The 20,912-nt window shown below is 40.2% G+C and overlaps 1 protein-coding gene across 1 annotated transcript in view; it reads left to right on the top strand.

Annotated features, from left to right (window-relative positions):
- The first annotated feature begins 376 nt into the window (after nucleotides 1-376).
- Nucleotides 377-20,912, top strand: part of LOC311262443 (dual specificity protein phosphatase 19-like) — a 91,385-nt gene continuing 70,849 nt past the window's right edge. Inside the window, exons 1-4 of the mRNA XM_084361823.1 lie at nucleotides 377-539; nucleotides 2,293-2,582; nucleotides 3,409-3,455; nucleotides 4,892-5,044. Coding sequence (XP_084217949.1) covers nucleotides 2,360-2,582; nucleotides 3,409-3,455; nucleotides 4,892-5,044 — 423 coding nt within the window. The 5' untranslated portion in view covers nucleotides 377-539; nucleotides 2,293-2,359. The remainder of the gene's footprint in view (nucleotides 540-2,292; nucleotides 2,583-3,408; nucleotides 3,456-4,891; nucleotides 5,045-20,912) is intronic.

Genomic DNA, 20,912 nt, shown 5'->3' on the forward strand with positions numbered 1-20,912 from the left:
TGTTTAATGTGTTCTATGTTGTTTTGTTTGGCGTGTTTTTTTTGTTTTCCAATTAAAACAACGAAAGAGCGCTGAAAACAAATCATGCCATGTGTTTTTTTCATTATGTGTTCGTGCATTTTTAATTGCATTGAATTTGGTGTCGGCCCGTATTATTATTCATGCACTTACACCTTTCATTGTTAAAGAGCACTAGAGATAGACAGACAGACAGCTGGTTTCATGTTACTTAGCAGCAGTTCAGTCTCACCTCCAGTAGAGTTAGACCAGTTCTTCAGTTGAACTCAGGACAGACCGACTACAGGACTACTGCTAGTGAGACAGGATTTGTTCCTGACCTGGTCTTGGTTTAGCCAGCAGCAGGACCTTGGAACAATCTGGATGGACATTTTTTATCGTTTTTTACATGGAAGAGATGATAAGAGAGAAATTAAACTGGATAACCCCTCTGGTTTCTGTTATTTGAACTGGACTGCCATCAGCTGAATCAGAGCCATTCTGAGCTGAGCCAGACCAAAGCTGAAGATCTGAAGAAACAGGTTTTTATCATTTACATCATATCATACACTTACATAAAGTAAATCCTCTATATCAAATTGATTTACTTCTCCATGATTATTTTATTGTTCTAGCTGAGTGAAATGACCAATGAATGTGAATCAATGAAATGACCAGTGAATTGGACAAAATAGCATGAACCAGCCTCCATGTTAATCCTTCCTCTGCAAAACTGAAAGTATTTAGTTACTTTTAAACCTGTGCTCACTTAAAAAGTTTGGAGTTTTGTCTCATAATGTACACCTTTACAACTACAAACTGCTATGTGACGACCATATCCAAATATGTGACATCAGATATCTATATAGCTTTTATTGATATGAAGTCTAGTGGAAATACTTGGTCGCTGGATTGCTGACAAGTGTTTATAAGCTCAAACATTGTTTCTTGTTAGATGTAACATATGTACATATTAATGTATGAATTCATTAGTGGTTTGATGGTTAGACCAAAAATACTTAATCACATTAGCTAAAAGAAGTTTGAAATGCTTGTCTGTTTTTTGTAAATTTGGGCATAATAGTGAAAAGACACTGAGAAGTCCAGCTACAGAAACAAGACTACTGTAGGGTGTACAGCCATGCTGTGTGCCAGTAACTCTGTGAAGATGTATTTAGACACTGTGCTTAGACACTGTGATTTGCTTTGAAAGTTAATATGCAAACATTTACTAATTATCCCAAAACACAAAGTAAATGGATGGAAGAAAGCTCAGGAAGAGCCACAGAGGAGGGAACCCTCTCCCAGGACGGACAGACATGCAATACATGTCACATGTACAGAACAGAATGACAAAATCACAATTTACAATTTGCATTGACAGAATATCACAAGTCAGCATTTTAAAACAAGTCAGTACTTGGAAAAGATAAATATGAATCAAATAAAGATAGAATAAAATAGACTAAGGGGCAGGGGTGGATGGGAGTTTAGGAGCTGAACAGCCTTGGGAACAAAGGTTGCTCTGTGTTCTGCAGCCCAGGCAGCGGAGCCGCCGTCCTGAGGGGAACCACTCAAATGCTGGGAACAGAGCGTGGGAGGGGTCCTGAAGGATCCTGAGCTGTCCTCAGTGTTTGCTGCTCACACATGGTGGAAAGTGCTCTGACCGGCAGTCCAGTGATTTTAGAGCAAACTTTGACTGTGCTCTGCAGGCATGTCCTGTTTTGCAAACTTATGGAGTGGAACCAGTAGGTGATAGAGAATGTGATGACACTCTCTATGAAGGAGTAATAAAATGTCTGAAGAATGTTCTTATTTACCCCCAAAGTGTTGAGCTTCCTCAGGAGATACTGCCCCTGCTGGCATCTCCTGAGGATCTCCTCAGTGTTGGAGGCAAATTTAAACATATGTAAAGATCTTTTAAAGTTGAATGGGAATCAGTTTCGAAGTTTTGGAGTCACTATCAATGTCACATGGATATATGTCCAATTAATAATATATTATAGAAGACCAATCAAAAGCTTTAAAGCAGCATCCCAGATCACTTGTAAGCTATCCAGGGATGGCTTGCTTAGGCAGATGAATAAAGAGTTACACTCTTATACAAATTGGAGGCCACAAAATGTGTGAGGATAATCTCAACATGTCCCATATGTCCCTAGCATGGATGTAGACCCTCATTTTTTTTAATTAATCATTTTCTACACCTCATCCTGTATTGTCACTTTCATATCGAACATACTGTATATATGTATTGTCATCTAACAGTTGTACCTTTATTCATTTCTCTTGCAGATTCACTACAGCCTGATCTAGTGCATTCCAGTTCAGTGCAGTCTATTCATTTCCAGTCTGGCCAGTCATGCAGTTCCTGACTGAGGAAATACAAAGTTTCTCTCGGACTCGACTGAGGAAGCAGTGTACCCGTGTGACATCACTGAGTGGCCGTCGCATCATCGAGACCTGGAAAGGTTCAACGATCACTGTGGTTGAAGACCCCAGCCCCCCAGAGATGATGCTGGGATATGTCCCTGACAGTTCTTGGGACCTGCAGCTTGGCACTGTCATGCCCTACCTGCTCTTTGGTGAGTGAATGTGATGTACGATGACTGACTCAACAACACATTAAACCAGTGTCGACAGATGTTGACCAATAGTAGAAATGTGTCATCAGGTAACGCCCAAAATCCTGAGACCAAATAGAAATGGACAGTGGCAGAGTGGAACCGACAACACATTTACACTGACAGAGATGTTTCTGTTCATCACCGTTGGCAGTTGCCCACTTTAACAATGAAGGGCCCTGCATTTTAATCAGAAGAAAGTCAAAGACGAATGTTAAAACTGGACTAAATTTGCTGAAGAGTTTAAAATTGTCAGTAACACTTAAACCACTTTTACAAGATCTGCTCAACAGATTTCTTGGCAAAAAACGCTAAATAAATGACATTTTTAACAGAAATTTCGGTCCTATATGCAGGTTCACAGGTAAAGGGCCACTGCAGAAAGGGTGGCATGTCTACTTCCACGAATAACCCAGATTCATCTTATGAAAGAAACAATTACCCACCTATCACCTGTCTGCCCCTCCTCCTGCCCTGACCTGGAAGCCACCTACCAACACAGATAACTGTCAGCTCAGAGTAGAGGGTAACATGAGCACCGTTGTGGGGGAGTATGGGGTAGACGTGACCCATCAGGGTTTACTGGTTCACAAGTGGAACATAAATGACCCTGTGACATGCAGTAGACGCTGTGCATGCACACAGCAGGGTTTGCCCTTTTCAGGTCAGCGTTTTGTTTGGCAACATGTACAGTGTCATGTGCCGAAACAGTTCCAGGACAAATCCTGAACTATCAACTGTGTGTGTGTGTGTGTGTGTGTGTGTGTGTGTGTGTGTGTGTGTGTAGGTTCTCAAGATGCTGCACATGACTTTGGCACTCTGAGAAAACACAAGGTAAGGTTCTTTTCCTATTGAACTGAAAAAAATGTTTTTTTAAAAACAGCAAGACAACAGTCTTTCTACATGTAGTTATTGCTTTGGTTTGTGCAGAGTACTGGAAGGCTATCAGACACATACTGAATTTATGTGCAGTATTTATCTTTTCATTTAGTAGGGACCATACAGATGGACATTGTTACAAAAGGATAAGCAAAGCAAAAGATGTAGTTATGTATACTGTAGGACCACTATTCTCAACTGAGTACCACTGGCTTCCTCAAGTGATATGCAGATGATCCCAGAAATGTTTTTTGAAAATGTAATTAATTAATTTGAAAACGTACAGGTAATATTATCAAAATCCTGCAGAATTTTGAAGTTATGTCTTTCCTGTAATATTTTTGTTTCAGTTAGGCTGCTTAGTCACTTTTTTATGCATATCACATGTGCAGACGTCTTCCATGATTAGCAGGCCCACATGAAATCTGTGCCTGCAGAATTCTTACGACAACTTTACAGTTTTTCTATTTTCAACAAATAGAGATGCTGCTTGTAAAACTCTGAATATTAACACATCTCCACCCCTTTGTGCATGTGTGTGACTTTTGAGTGTTTTTCAGTTAGCGTTAAGATCAAAGTTAGTGGTGCAGTGTGACAATATGTTAAAAAAATTTATTTACTGCTGGGGAGCCATTTGTCAATGCAGATAACTGCGAGGGATTGTAACGGAAATTCTCCTTGTTGAGGTAGAGAGTTGCTAATTCTCCGAAGAATTATAGACTCAGATCTCTTTAAAACATGCAGCATGGAGAGAAGACCCGAAGTGTTCTCTGCAGTCTTCCAAATGTTTCTGACTTAAATACAGTGGTTGCATACTTTACGACAGTAAACCAACATTGAGCTTCAAAACTCGTGCTTCAGAAACCTATGGGTGACGTCACTGTAGCTCTATTCACTATTTTATTAAGTTAATGAATGTACTGCACAACAAAGCTGAAAATGACAAAAAATAAATACAGTAAAAACAAAAACGGAAGAAACTATTTTATTACATAGCCTGCTCACTGATGGTAGAGCAGAAAAGATCAGGAAAAATTATGAAATAAATCAGAGCAAGTGAACAATGACAGGCAGGCATGATGTTCAGCTTCTGAAATGCTCCCGTTGGGATATGAAGCCGAGTGGCAGACGGAACAAACCAAGTCACAGAGACTTGAAATTGACATTTGCTGTGAATACACATTTTAAAAGGGTGTTTGACCTGGTTAGTGTTCCAGGTCAAAACACCCTTACAACATAGAAATGTCTAAGGCACTGCTATAAAGCTATTACCTGCATAGAAGGTTCTGTAACTTCCAAGTGATTATGTTTGTTATTCTGATTTTATGGATGTGCAGAAACTTCACTCTGGACTTATCAAGATAAGGTTTCTTCATCATCTTCTTTCTCAGGTGTCTCACATCCTGAATGTGGCCTTTGGGGTGGAAAATGTGTTTCCTGATCTGTTCATTTACAAGACTGTCAGCATTCTGGATCATCCTAATACTGATGTACTGCTTCACATCCAGGACTGTTGTGATTTCATCCAGCAGGCTCGAAGTGAGGTAACACATAATTCTCAGGAAACAGATCAATGTTTTATTTATTTATCAACGAATCATTTAATTAATTAGTCTAGAAAGTGTAAGTCTCAAAATAACACCAAATGTATACAGTTTTGTTTTAAACAGCCTGACAGTCCTAAAAAACAAAGCATGAACTAGAACACACTGAAAAGCAGCAAATCTGCACATGGGGGAAGCTAGAACCAGTGTGTTTGGAGTTTTTCATGGAAAGATTTTTTATCATTATTTTTCCATTGAAAAACCAGCAAATTACATTCAATACAATGATTTTCTGATTACATTTACACTGTTTTAACCCATCATTCCTCAGCTAAGACCCACCTTCAACTCCACCCATTTGATGTCTAATTCTTGGTTGTTAGATATGCTCTATAACCGAATTTCAAATGTTTATACTGGTGATTTGGATTTTTGGAAGCAACAGCCACATTATCCCAAATTGTATTCCAGTTTAAGTCTTGTCACACTTCAGATATGTCCCTGTCCCCAGCTTTCATTCCTGATGTGGGCATATATTGCTGGAAGTATAATTCATCATAGATATATGCCACTATCTGTTTTACAGTAATCTGTATCAAGTTTAAGATGGGATGGTCCTTTATATCTGACCCCCCAAGGAACCCCTTAGGCTCCACAAGCTGATCTTATTCTAAAGCAGAAGAAAAGAGAGTGCTTATCAAAATTACATTGAGATATAAGTTTTTGAAAGTAAGGGATAATGTCTGTCCCATTAATATGTTGAATAGAAGATGAATACCTTTATCCTCCCAGGCTTTGTTGTTAGAGAATGGTTTTCCCCCAGACAGAATTTGATTATTGTTTTATTATGAAGATGATTTCATTCATTATCTCGCTACAATAGCGCCTGTCAGTGGTTGGGATATATAAGAAAGTAAGTGAACATTTTGTCCTCAAACTTCATGTGTTGGAAGCAGGAAAAATGGGCCAGCATAAGGCTCTGAGTGACTTTGGACCGAATTATGATGGCTAGGCAACTGGGTCAGAGCATCTCTGAAACTGCAGTTCTTGTTGGGTGTTCCCGGTCTCCAGGGCTTAGAACCTACCAAAAGTGGTCTAAGGTAGGACAACTGGTGACTGGCACAGGGTGATGGGCGCCTAAGGCTCATTGACGCACATGGGGAATGAGGGCTTCAGAAATCCTGGGTTCTGCCCTTCATGCGGATGTACTTTGACATATACCACCTACCTTAACATTGTTGCCGACCAATGCCATTTTTCCATTACATCTGCCAGCCTGGCTATACTCGGTTTGACTCGGTGCAGTAGCCCAGCACAGCAGGGATTTGCATTACCATCATAACTGGGATAGGTGTGTCTTTAACTAATGACACACTTGTCCTGAACCCCACAGTACTATCAAAGAATGACTGCTAAAAAAGTGGCTCCACTTATTCACTTACAAACATGTTTCATTTCCTATAACTTTTTCACAATAAAAGAAATTTAAAAGCTTTTATTATGAAGCAGCATTACAAGAAACGCTTTTTCACCAGCAGTAACTCAACATGTCTCCCAAAACAGCTAAAAAGCAAATATGATGAAACAGTAACAGCAGATGTTTGAAACAGGACGAGAGAAACTGAAGTGATTCATTAAGAAGCTACAAAAGTGCTGAGAGCTGAACACACAGACTTTTAAAAACGTCTTTCTCAGTTTCCTTCACAGACATAAGTTGAGTATCAATTTGAAATACACACTCGCTTAAGGGGGAGATGGATGCTGTAGTAGAATATAACCATAGTAAGTAGTTTGTGGTAAATGACAACTGGTAATAATTGCTGTGTTGTTAAAAAGATCGGTCTGGGAGGCTCTACATCTTTTGGTTTCGCCCTCAGAGACCAGTGTGCCTGCTAAGTGGTCTAGATCACGTCTTTTAGACGTCATTTATGGACATCCAAGACGTCTAAAAGACGTCATCTGGAGAGCCAGAATGAAAGTTTTTTATATGTTTTCTCTCGACGTTGTATAGACGTTTATATGTCGTTTGTTGACTAATTCTGGCTGTCCATGGATGTCCAGATCATAGCCAGTACGAACGTCTATTCTCAACTAATTCTGGATGTCAGTGGATGTCTACATTATGGCCTGACTGGACGTCTTTTCTCAACGTCATTTATCGACTAATTCTGGCTGTCAATGGATGTCCAGATCATGGCCTGGCCCGACGGACATGATATCGACCTGTTTTGGACGTCCACAGACGTTGCCTGCTCAGTGGGTATTGATGATTTGACGTTGCTAGTCATTTCAGAGCTTAAAATGCCCAAAGACTTCTGGAGCTGCCCATAACTTAGCTTTTCATCCCCTGTGCAGGTAGTAGAGTCGCTAGGTGAGACTGCCAAATCTAGTGTCGTGGCTTTCCTGCGGCCTGCAGGTGGAGCATCCACTCTGGTCTCCTTCACTGCCATAATGACAGTGTCAGGATGCTTGGAGAAACTGAACCTGCCATGGACTAAATTGCTGAATGTTACCACTGGTAGATCTTCAAACCTTACAGGGAAGAATGTCGGGCCCCTGCGCAGGATACAGAACTGGGTAAGAGAGGACAGTCCTAACGCAGATTTGATATTACTACACTGCATCATTTAACAGTCGAAACCTGTGAACTTTATCCGGCCCGCAGGCTTACCCATCGCCAGTTCATCCAGTTACTTGAGGAGAGTGAGACGGAACACACTGAAATGTTTGCTGGTTGAGCCTTGGAAAGGTGTGTTGCCGGTTGAGGGAGATGAAAAGGGAGATAGAGACATTTCTGGTGTCAGAGTCGCAGGACCCAGAATGGGTGTGTGACTTGGCTTTTGGGACGGATATAAACGGCCATCTGGATGGCCTGAATCTGAGGTTGCAGGGAAAGAATCTCTTCATGCACGAGCTGTATTGACATGTGCGAGCATTCAAAGCCAAGCTGATTCTCTTTTCCTGACAACTGGCCAACAAGTGCTTCTCACATTTCCCAATGCTGGCTACCAAGGATATGCCACTACTCTCACAGACCTCCACATCGAGTTATGCATAAAGTGTAAGACCACGTTTTTTTCATGAATAGTTAATATGAGTCTGGTCTTTTCTTCATTCACTGCCTCAGGTCAGTCTCTCACACAGTTAGACAAGTAATAACAGAACAGAAAATGATTTGAGTAAAATGAATGAATATTTCATGAATATGACCATGCATTTGTTCACAGTGTCTGTGTATATTAATATTTTCTGCATTTATTGGTGTAAGTATGTCCTCTAATGGTGAAGATTAAACTTTGACCATTGTGCCACAGTCTGCCTTAAAGGAATAGTTCACTCTAGAACGAAATTCAGTCATTATCGACTCACCCTCATGCTGATGAGCAATCCGGTGTAGTTTTTTATTGCTCAAAGTGCAGCCGGAGACCCGCGGGGGTACCATCCTGCAGCAATAATCCATATAACGAGCATTAATGGTCTCCGAGACGAAAAGGTCGATAAAACTACCCAAAAACTTTGTAATATTCCTCCATACTGCTCATCCACTGCAATCCAAGTGTCCTGAAGTGGCGACATCCAGAGTTTACTCGAAACGACGTCATTTAGTACATTTTTATAGCCTAAACAGTCACTATACTATATTTGCCTTGACTTTTCTCCCTCACACTCCCTCCCACATCTTAACATCCTGACAGCGATCAAAATATAAAATGATTTGAGAAAAAAACTAAATAAATCCATTGTCTCTGGCAGCCACAGGGCTGTAAAAACTTCATCCAATCAATTTAACCGGCCCAACAATTTTGTATGGACAGACTACCTGTCAATCAATCTGCCCTTACCTGACCACCCTCCCCACCCTGTGCTGACTCCGCCCATCAGTCATTGCGCGTGACTGGGTTTCTACACTAGAGTTATGGTGGACTATTTACGACGAGAACAGCAGAGAAGCTACAGCCACACTTCTCATCACCAGCGGTACCTACAGCAGCTTACACTGCTGAACAGAGACAGAAAAGAAAGACTGAACTCGAGAAGGCTACCAAATAAAGAAGTTAGACAGCGCAAGAAGTAAAACGAGAGTCAACAACGGAGTGGCTTTTCAGCCATGGTAGCTGTGTCTCTGTTGGACAGGTAATGAGCTGGTTTGTTTTGTTGGGGAAATGTATTATTACTCTGCATTATGTAGTCAGCGTAGCTAACGTTAGCTCCTTATGTTGCTGTCGTATGTATTCACCCAACACTAATGTTGTAGCTGACGTTAGCTAGCTAGCTAGCTAAAATAGCAGACTACTGCCGTATGAGACATATTTCCATGTAATGTCACCGTTTACATGCAGGCCAACGTTTACATGTACTGTGGATCTAATCCATACAGCAGTGTTCACACATGCACTGCTACCCTGGGCTGTTTGGACATTAGCCAGACGAGCTGTATGTGAGGGGTGGACTAATTCTTGTGTGCTACACCTGTGAAAGGCCAAGTCCACTGTTCAGAGGTCCTGGGGAGATTACATATATCTGTGAATATAGTTTGCATTGTATTTGTGAGCCAATGTTGTGAGATGGTACTTCATTCATATAGACTTTGAACTAGATGTTTTACAAATGTGCTGATGTTGCCTATTTCTGTCTCATAGTTATGTGAGGGACGCATCAACTTCCAGCCTTGAAGTGCCAGTTCAGAGCAGAACCATGTCCTGATGTTTCCACTATTTCTGTAGTCTCTAGTGATGGTATACTCGATTCCTTTTACTGACTCAAGTTTGTATGAGTCACTCACTAAAGTGAATCGGGTTTTCGAGTCACTTGAGTCACTTGAGTCAGTCACCCAGAGTGTGCGCCACCGAATGCGAGTTTCTCAGGTAAGGGAGGGGCTCTACGAGCTGGGAGGGAGAGCAAGTGAGCTGTGAGCTACGAGTTGCAGCTACCGAGTCCTGAACGGTGCGGAGCAGCGAGTTTCTCGGGTAAGGGAGGGGCTCTACGAGCTGGGAGGGAGAGCGAGTGAGCTGTGAGCTAGCTTGATACATTTACGCAATTGCAGTTAGAATAACAGTTGTGTGGCATGTCTCCTCTTTGCAGTTAGCTAGCGGTAGCAGCGGTGAGTCAGTGAACGAGTTAATTGAGAAAATGACTCGTAACTTCCGAGTCAGTAAAAAGAATCTCGAGTTCTGAACGATTCGTTCATGACTCGCACATCACTAGTAGTCTCTCTCTGACAGGTGAGTGTAACTTGATGCTGATAGCAACATTGATCAGACCGCTGTTATTCATGGAATATTTGTTTTTGATAGATACATTTCATAAATGCATGTGTCCTTTTTTCATATTAAGTTGGTTTGCTTCATGTGCATGAATGTGCTCCTTAGCAGGGATACAATACTAAAAGGAATGACATCATTTCTTTAGCTGCACCAGGAAAATGCTTCAAGCAGTCACATGTTAGCCTACTGCTTGAGACTATTGCATATTAATAAGACATTTTTTAAAAGAAAATAGACTTTGCATTTCAGTTCATGATCTGACTGTCAGCTGACCATAGTGGAATGTGGGAAACACAGAATGCACCTGACAATCCCTATAAATAATCACTTGCCACGCATCACATAAGCTTCCCATCACCCACCTAACCCTCATTTTTTACAAAGAAAGTCCTGTGTTGTCTTTGACAGAATCAATAACATTTTCCTGCCCCATAGACACATTTAGATGTAACTGTATATCCTGTAAACACATTTAGTTCTCCATCCTTATCCAGTTTTCTGTAATTATTTTTTTTAATATAATTTTTGCAGAGATGATGGAACTCCTTTCTCTTAGGCCAAGTGCTCCAAGGTGTACAACAAAAAGTCCAGTAAGTAGAGCTTGTACACACTACTGTCAAAATGCATAGAAAAAATGAGAATGTGAAACTATGTAAATTACTCTGAAAGTGACATTTTGCTGACTCCCCCAAAAAGTAGAATTGGTAAATATGAAATGACTGTAAATGGTGGAATTCTGATGTAACAGAGGCTATTTTTCTGGTTGTTTTCAGGAATATTTGTCACTACATAAAATGCAACTCAAGTTGTGGTGTTATAATAAATTGAAAGTAATTTCAAGGTCCTTGCTGCATTTTAGTCAGATAAGTAATTGTGCTGTTCTTTTTACAGGACAATCACTGCCAAAACAGTAGAGGATTGAGACAGCACTGACATCAACAGCATAACCAGTCAAGAAACCTCTGGATGTCCTTCCTGTATATAGTTGTTTATGCTAATTGTACTGTATATTGTCTAAACGATAAAGGTATACTATTTTTTTTTCCAAGAAATGGAATAAACGAGTCTTGCCTAATTCAGTTGTTATTAGTGCATCATGTAAAGTGTAAGAACTGTAATGGGTTGGTGTTTATGCTGGAAGTGTAAAGAAAAGGCATTTATTATTTTCAAGACTTTATTCAAACAGTTTAGAGATAATGCAAAACAAGGAGTAAATACAGAACGACAAAAAAATAGGTGTCAGGCAGAGTTCCAGCGCTTCATGTGATTGCTCCAAATGTAGTCCTTGAATTCTGGCCTGTAAAGCAACAGATGTACCAGCCCTTTATCTTTACATGTTTCTACTCACTGTGTTTATTGTTATGCACCGGAACACAAATTCAAATGGTGAAAAACTACTTGGCAAAAAATGTGATTCTGATTAGGGCACTTGTGTCCAAGTTACATGATCAATATACTGTCCAAACACAAATAGTTGTAGGTGGTGTTGATCAGGATAAAAGCACACGTAATGTTCTACTTTAGATGCTGACCTGCTCATGTGCAATCCTTTGAGCTTGAAGATCTTCTACTCGACCTATGAACACCCGCTTCTCGACCTGTCGCCCTCACACGTCCACGGCCTCTGCCTCCACTCATGTTGTCCTCTGACGGGATGATGTACTTCGCTCTGGTGTGTCTTCGTCATCAGATTCAATGATGCTCTCATCATGGAAGCTCTAACATGCAAAACATATCATCATGAGTCCAATACAATATTCATGTTCGTCTGTGAATCACTGAGGGTAACAGAATAAACATTTAGCAGGCCCACCACTAATCTTGATGTTTTAGCTTTGCCATATCTAATGTTACCATAGCCAGCTGCTGCTAGCTAACCAGCAATGAGTTACAACATCAAAATACACTTTCGCAACAATGTCTGAATGCTAAAAAAGCTAGCTTGACAGCTATCAGTGCTAGCAATGGCTATGTTAGTTGTTTACATTCAATTTGATAATATTAAGTGTTTACTCACAGGTGAATGAGACATGAGGTAGCTACTTGTTGTTAGATGTTGTGATAAAAACAATGCACTGGTAGGGGAGACTGGGGTAAGTTGAGCCAAAGGGTAAGTTGAGCCACCCCTTGTTGCTAGGAAACGGTAAAAAACATTAATCATGTGACCAAATATTTAGGAGGAAGGCATCATTTCATGGAGTCTGTGAAGGTAAGAACCACATGGGTAAAGTGGTTGGACATTTATTTCCAAAAAAACATTTTTCACTCTTGAAAATGAATTTAGTCTATCATAAGTTTCATGAGAATTGTGTTTAGACCAAAATAGATAATTTTACATTTCAACTTTTCAACTTCAACTTTCGACTTTATTGTCCCCAAAGGGAAATTCATGTTGCAGAAAGGCCAAAAACACAGAACATATAGAGCACATCCACACAAACTCTACACAACATTGAAATGGCAAGTACCCCAGAGGGCAAACTGGGAGCTGTTCCATACAGTCGAGGAAATAAATAAATAAATTATAGCTGCTGCGCAGCGATGGGTCGGGTCCGGGCTATTTTTGGCAAATTTAGGCAATTCTGAGCAACAAACAGGAGAATAGGAAGACAAGACAGTTGACAACAATGCTCATTTTGGACCACTTGAGGATTGAACCCACAACTTCTGGAAACAAAGACTGTCATCTATCGCTCTGAGCTAATTGGCAAGTGGCAATACAACAGTGGCTTCACAAATTGAGTAAGCCAGTCACTGTCGCGCAGGCAGATTTGAAACCAAAAAATTCAGTTATCAAGACAAAAATCTGAAAATACACATATTGCAGCATGGAGATGTTGGTAATTTTAAAAATGATTGATTTGCTCCATAAGTGAATAACTGGTGTTTAGCTATGTCATCATTGCATTGACTCCAATTGTTCACATGAAAGAAAAATTAAAAATGCTGTGAAAAATTCAGTTTTTGAGGCTAAATTTTTGATAAATCAAAGGAGGAGAGAGGAAATAGGTTTAAGAAGTTTTACAGTTTTTGAAAAAAAACTGAGTGATGTACTTCATAATTTTTAATAGGTTTAAATGTACAAAAGTTTCTTCAATATTGAGTTCTGAAGCTGCAGCAAGTATGGTTGATTTGTTATGAATTTTCAAAGTTTTGAACTTTAGACGCTTGCTGTAGCACCACCATCAGGACTATTGGCTTGGGTTTACAGCTGAGGTAATCTGGCATGAGACTGGACCTTTGTGCAAAAATTGGCTAGCTTTCGTCCATGGTCCAGTTCAAGCTATTTGTTTTTATTTAATTTAGAGGCTTGCTGCGATGCCACCATCAGGACAATGGTCTTGTGTTTCATGTTGAGGACATCTTGATCTGTCATCATCATCATCCTTGCTGGGTCTTGAACCCACAACCCCTGATACCAAGCACCAGTTCCTAACTCACTGAGCTAATTGGCTGGAAGTGAGACCTGCTGTGTGGCTTCATTTGTCGACTCAGGGAGTCACTGTCCGTGCAGCTGTTGTCAAGGCAGATTTCAAAAATGGTCAAAATGTCAGAAATTCCTTGACTTAAAAAAAATCTGATAATACATAAATTGCATCTTGACAGCATGGAAATGTTGGTGATTTGTTTTTAACTTAAAGTGTTTTGCTTCATAAGAGAAAATTTGATGTTTAAAAATGCCACTCTTCCATTGACTCCAGTTGTTCCCATGAGAGCAGAATTCAAAATGTTCTCAAAAATTCAGTTTTTGAGATAAAATTCTGATATTTGCCAAACTCCATCAACCATGACTGCAAAATATTCTCAATTTTTTTCAGGAAGATTGAAAATGTATATAGCAAGAATTTGATAGTATATGTTTACAGTACTGTTTACAGTCAAACATTTTGATGCACTGTAGGCTTAATTTTTGATAAATCAAAAATCCAAGAAACAAGTTTTGTGGAGGACGGTCTGAAGATGCTCTCTAGCAAGTTTGGTGACAATTGGGCAAAAATTGTGGGAGGAGATAGGTTTTATAAGTTTTACAGGTTTTGAAAAAAACTGAGTGATGGACTTCATAATTTGTAATGAGTTTAAGTGGACTAAAGTTTCAGCAGTATTGGGGCTACAGTTTGGTGAAAGTTTCAAAACTGTAGCATGTACTGTTGATTTTGTAGGTATTTTTAAAGTTTTTAAATTTAAACGCTTATTGTGCCCCCCCCCCAGGAGGAATATTGACATGTCCTTGGAATTAAGTAAATCTGGCATGGGGCCAGACATTTCTGTAAAGTTTGGTGAGTTTTCGCCCATGGGAAGTATGACTTCCTCAGAAGAAGAAGAAGAAAGAAAGAAAGAAAGAATTCCTAGGAATACAATAGGTTCCTGGCAGCTTAGCTGCCCGGACCCTAATAAGTAAGTGGAGTGTATCATAACTGTTTAGAATTTGAATTAAGTTGGGTAATGACTTGTGTTATGAATGAGTTTTTCAGTCTATTTGATTTGGCTTTTGGCAATCTGAATCTCCTGCCAGAGGGAAGGAGCTCAAACTCGGCATGGAGAGGATGATCAGGACACTGAATAATGTCCTGAGCCTTAGAGATTATCCTCCTGTGAAAAATTATGGACAGATCAGGTAATGTGACCCCGATGATTTTACTGGCTACTTTGACAATTTGTTTTATACATCAATTGTGGTATCTATGAGCTACAACATGAGGTCATAAACCTAGCATAAAAGTGCACCCTTTTAGCAGTGGGGACTAATAAAGTCAAAATGGTAGCTCTGGGGTAAGTTGAGCCATTTGGCCAGGGGTAAGTTGAGCCGGTGGGTTATGGTAAACCCACCTTTACTTTCAAAGAGAAAGATGAAGAATTCTTCCCAAGATGCGATGTAATTGCAAAACTCCCCAAACCTCACAGAGTTGGTGGCACAGCAAGGAGGTCCCAGCAGTTTGTATTTCCCTTCAACCTCAACAGGTGGAATATTGAGTAAAAGCGGAGGTGGGAGGTGGATGGATCGAGGGAGGGATGGGGATAGATGGAATGAGAGGAAGATGGAGGGAGGAGTTTAATGAAGATGGAGAAGAGAGGATAGATAGAGGAAGGAAGGAAGGATGATGAAAGGATGAGAGTTTCAGTTCAGATTGTTCAAATGTGTTACTAGTCCATAACTGACCTTACTGTCAGCAAGGACACCAAAAAACTATGATTCTGGACCAAGGATTCAGTTCCCGTGTTTTCTTTCCAAAAACACAGCTGTTAATGTTCTCTTTCCAAGCACACTTTAATACGGCTCAACTTACCCCGCTCCTATGCTCAACTTACCCCATACACGGGGTAAGTTGTGCCACAAAACAGTTATGTTTACACTCATTCTGTTTGTTTGAAGGGATGCACAACATCCTGAAATATATGCAGATATATTAGTTTGCGACAAAACTATGATTGCCTTGTTGTAATTATCCTAAATAAGAAAAATGGCTCATCTTACCCCAGTCTCCCCTACTCTTCTTCACACCGCTCGTGAGGACTCGGACTCCGACGGCAGTATTCGGCTGTTGTCGGACGGTGCGTGTTCATGGTTTGGGGGGAGTGGCATGGAGAGAAAACTGAGTGCAGGGGGTGGAGTTTAGTGGCTGGATACTTTCAAATCTAGCCTGGACTTGAGGGTTTTTCCAACTTACAGACCCCAGCTTTAAGTCCATATTTTTGATGGAATGCAATGGGTTTTTATCACTGACCAGTGCAGTATTACATATCAGACAATTGGCAAGGTGTAAGCAGATTTAAAAGATAAGTAAGATCCAGACATAATTTTAGTTTAAAACATAAAAAAAATGAAATAACCTTATCAACAGAGTGTGAAGAAGGAACAGATCTGGCGTTATGTCCAAGATGTCTATGCACTGTACTGCAGAGATATCCACTGCTAAGCAGCCGAGGTCTCTTTTGTAATAAGTCTGTCTGGCCTGGGGGGCAATCGTGAGTCACTGTAGCATCTAGTGTGCCGCAGGAGAGGATGAAGAAGTTGAGCCGGCAAGAGGGTTCTAACGCAGGGAAGTTAACAGCCTCAGTAAGTTATTCCGTAAAGACAAAGATGCAAAAGCTCCAGAAAAACAACTTCTATCATCATCTTAAACAACAGCTCCTGAAAAGAAACTACATCCGTGGCGAAAGGAAGCAACATAAAAAGAAGCTAAACAGGATTACATTTTGTCGAGGCTTTTAATTCAATTCAATTCAATTCAATTCAAAAAACGTTTTTTGTCCCGGGGGGCAATTCAAGGCAAGGCATGAGGAGCAGTTGTACACAACACAACACAACACAAAACTTAACAGATATACAAAACAAAACACAGAACAGTCAGCTAGTAAAAATAAAAAAAAAAAATAAAAAAATATAAAAAAAAGGTATAAAATATGTAAACAAACAAAGAAAAAACAGCGGAGCCGACGAGGACGTCACGCGAGGGAGAAAAAGTTTTAAATAAAGTTAGAAAAAAAGCAGCCAGATGCCGATGACACAGATGGTTGGTGTCTACAGACAACATATACGTCCACAAAACTATAAAAAATGCACGAACAGAACATTAAATAAACAAAATAGGGGAAATAAACGAACTAACCGGTCAACCGCACTAGCAGCGACTAGTACTTTTCTAACACCGGAGACAGCTTTGGACGAGTTAAAAGATGAACTCAACGTTTCTTTAGACCAGTAAGTAACATCTAACATTGTCTGCTTACTGAAACATATCTTTAGTGTGACTAATGACAACACTAACTGTAACAGCGTGATGTGGCTGTTTTCTAGGTACTGTGTTGTTGCTAAAGCTGAGCTATTATGTAGACGTACTGTATACACAAATGCTACAATTGAAGATCATACTATACCAGTCTTATTTTGACTGGCTGTATTCTTGCTCTGCTGTCAGTTATTAGTAGCCTTCATTTGTAACAGCTGACTGTAAATTGCAATTGTATGGACCCAGTAATAGACCGAATATTGACAGTCAAGTCATTATATTGTAAAGACGTGGAATATGGTTATGAGACTTCGCTAGACATTTTTGAGTACATTACAAGGTTTTTTACGTGACGCTTGATGCTACCTGTAGCAATGACACTGGTAAATATTGTGTACAGTCGGTAATTCATGAACTTCTTGCTCCAGGAAAGAACAAGGAGCAGCTCCGACTTTTACACCCATGAAGAAACAACCAGGCCTGTAGAGCTGGAAGATCCTGCTGCATCAAGTAATAGACCAAGTGACAGTGTAAGTAAGTCGAAATTGGGTGAAGATCTCAGTTAGTAGCACTTTGTAAACTGTGTGCCCTCTGAAAACCATGTGGGTGTTGAGGAACATGTCTTTCTCTGCAGTCCATGTTTCCACTATGTGGAAAAATAAAATGATTAGTTTTGTACACAACTGTTCCTTACTTTCTTCCTGAAAGAGGGTGATGTCAAGATGACACTGCGATGTATGTATTATGAGTACTGACATCAGAGTGAAATAATGAATAAATCCTGTCTGTAATATCAAAATCACAGATCTTACTAATCATATCTTACATGTACAGAAGGCTTTACAAAAAACATTCAAAACACTACAGAGTTCACACTGTATATATCTTAGCCCGATCACATCACTGTTTAGACTGAATGATAAACAGTGCTAACATGTTCTAATAAAAACAATTTCATTTTTTAACTGAACTAACTTCCCTGCCACACCTTTGTCTTTTTAGGACCAGAATTCCAGTCCAGCTACCCCCAGTGATGAATTACCACCCTGCCCTTTTTCTCATCTGCAGCTGGTCTCCCCAGTGGATGTCTGTCTCTTTATATTACATCAGCTGACATCTTTGACCATCTTCCCATGACATATACTCTCTATAATGTGCACTTTTGCACATACTATGATGAAGAGGTTTGCACAAAACAGCAAAGTACAGCTTTGTGAGTCTGAAGCATACATACTTGCTATAGTATTTGTTATAGTATTTCCTTACATTTTATTGTAATTTTTGTGTTCTATACTTATGTTGTTGACTGTTGCAGTAATGAGTAGGGGTGTGCATCTCTCCAATAAAAGACGATTCAATGCGTATCTCGATACATGGGGTACAATGCGATTCAGGAACGATACATTTTAAAATTGAACGATTCGATTCAGTTCAATTCAGAAGGATTTCGATTCGATGAGGCACGGCTCAATTCGAGAGGGTATGATGCAATGGATTTCTTGTTGAAAGTAGACAATCATTTCATAAAATGAATAAGCTTGTAAATGTGGCATTTCCTTCAAAAAGATTTATCAAAGACTGGAGAAGAAGTGTATTTGTAGTTTTTGTCATGTTTATTAACATGTAACAACACGTAAGAGCTCTCCAACGTTAATTAAATTCAAAGAAACAACAGAGAGATCTGTGTAGCCTCAGATCAAGACACAATGAGCTAGTGAGGTAGAGCATAAAATTTCAAGACATCCCTTGTACATTTTTTTTTCTGAAAAGAGAACATAAAGTGGCTAACTGTAAGTAAGCAGATTGTCAGTCATTTAAAGTGCTGTTTTAACATGCTGTTGTAAGGTGAGGTGCAGGATAGCCAGGTGGAAGATAAACATCATGCAGGCAGGGAGTTTTGAAGGAAAAAATAGTCAGACTTTTATTCAGTCTCAAACAAACATATTACAAAGAAAATCTCTTTCGCACTGCTCTGGTGCTACTCTTACAGGAAAAAACAAACAAACAACCTGCTCTCTCCCCGTTCACTCACATATATAGCAGGTGAGTCCGCCTATCCAGTTCAAACTGGCCTATCAGAGCAGATCTCTACAATGAAGAGTTGATCAGGTTAAATAACAAATACACACAGTTTTCTACACTTTACACCTACCAGCAAGATCTAAATTAATTCTTGCACGTTTAAGAGAATTACTGTACATCAAAACAAACAAATCAACTGTGCGTCACTCTGCATTTTATCTCAATTACCTGAATTTCCTTACACATCCATGATCCAATCAGACATGAGCATACGCCTACTCATACCCCACATAAAAGGGCTTCTCTTGAGGCGCGCCTCCTCTTTCCTCTCCAGCACAAGATGGCCACCACAAAGGACCCAAACTCTTGCAGGTTATTGTCTTGATTATGGCATGTTTTTAATATAATTTGAGGAATAAACTTCTTCCCTTCTTGAACTATCATGTTGTGTACAGTCCTTTATATTTCTTAAGAATGTTTTGGAACATAATTTAAATAAAGAAAACAGAAAACTGTGTGTGGAAGTATGTCAACCTTCTAGAACAATAAAAAAGGTTAAGCAAGCAGTGAAGAAGCGGGTGCTTCATCACATTTCACACATCCTCCCCCTCTGGCTTGCACAGGTCAGGCAAACGGGAAAGATAGTCCGCAATTAGGTTTTCCATACCAGGACAATGCTGTATGGTGAACTGGTATGGCTGGAGGGCTAGGCACCAACGCAGGACTCTTGCATTTTGATGCTGCTTTGACTGCATCCATTTTAAAGGTCTGTGGTCAGTCTGCAACACAAACTCTCTTCCCAGAAGGTAATACTTAAATGAATCAATAGCCCACTTTATAGCCAGCCCCTCTTTTTCCACAGTAGAGTACTTTTTCTCCCGGTCAAACAGTTTCTTACTCAAGAACAGGATAGGTTTCTCTTCGCCAGGCTCCCCCTGGGCTAGTACTGCTCCAAGTCCAACATCAGAGGCATCAACCTGCACAAGGAATCATTTAGTGAAGTCAGGGCTCTGCAACACAGGATCTTGACAGATCTGCCTCTTTAATGTCTGGAAGGCACGTTCACATTCATCACTCCAAGTCAACTTAGTGGTAGATTTTTTTGTTAGGTCGGTGAGAGGTGCTGCCAAAGTAGCAAAATGGGGAACAAACCTTCTGTACCACCCCTGCAGTCCTAAAAAGGACCTCACTTGCTTTTTGGTCAGGGGTCTGGGGATCATCTGGATGGCCTTTATCTTTTCTATTTGTGGCTTTATTTGCCCACGGCCAACCAGGTACCCAAGGTATTTCACCTCCTCTTGAGCCCAGGAACACTTTCAGGGTCAGACCGGCTTCCTGTATCTTACCCAGAACGACTTCAAGATGCTGCAGGTGTTCTTCCCAGGATTCACTGTAGATTACCACATCATCAAGGTAGGCAGCTGCAAACCTGGAGCAATCATTAAGAACAATGTCCATTAGTCTTTGAAAGGTTGCAGGGGCTCCGTGAAGTCCAAAAGGTAACAGTGTAATGGAGCAAACCCATTCCTGGAATCTGGAAAGCCGTATATTCTTTGCAAGCTGGGTTGAGAGGCACTTGCCAGTAACCTTTACAAAGGTCCAATGCTGTGATATACTTAGCTTTTCCCAACCTCTCCAGCAGCTCATCGATACGTGGCATGGGATAAGAATCAAAACAGGAAATGCTGTTCAGTTTCCTCATGTCTGAACAGAAGCGAGGTTGAGTGGAGTTTTTCTTAGGAACAAGCACTATAGGGTTTGACCACTCACTTCTAGATTGTTCAATGACTCCCATGTCCAACATCACCTGCACCTCCTTCCTCAGCGGTTCCATCATTCGTTCTGGAATTCTGT

The sequence above is a fragment of the Pagrus pagrus genome (genome assembly GCF_965226575.1).
Source record: "Pagrus pagrus genome assembly, chromosome: 9".
Lineage (NCBI taxonomy): Eukaryota > Metazoa > Chordata > Actinopteri > Spariformes > Sparidae > Pagrus > Pagrus pagrus.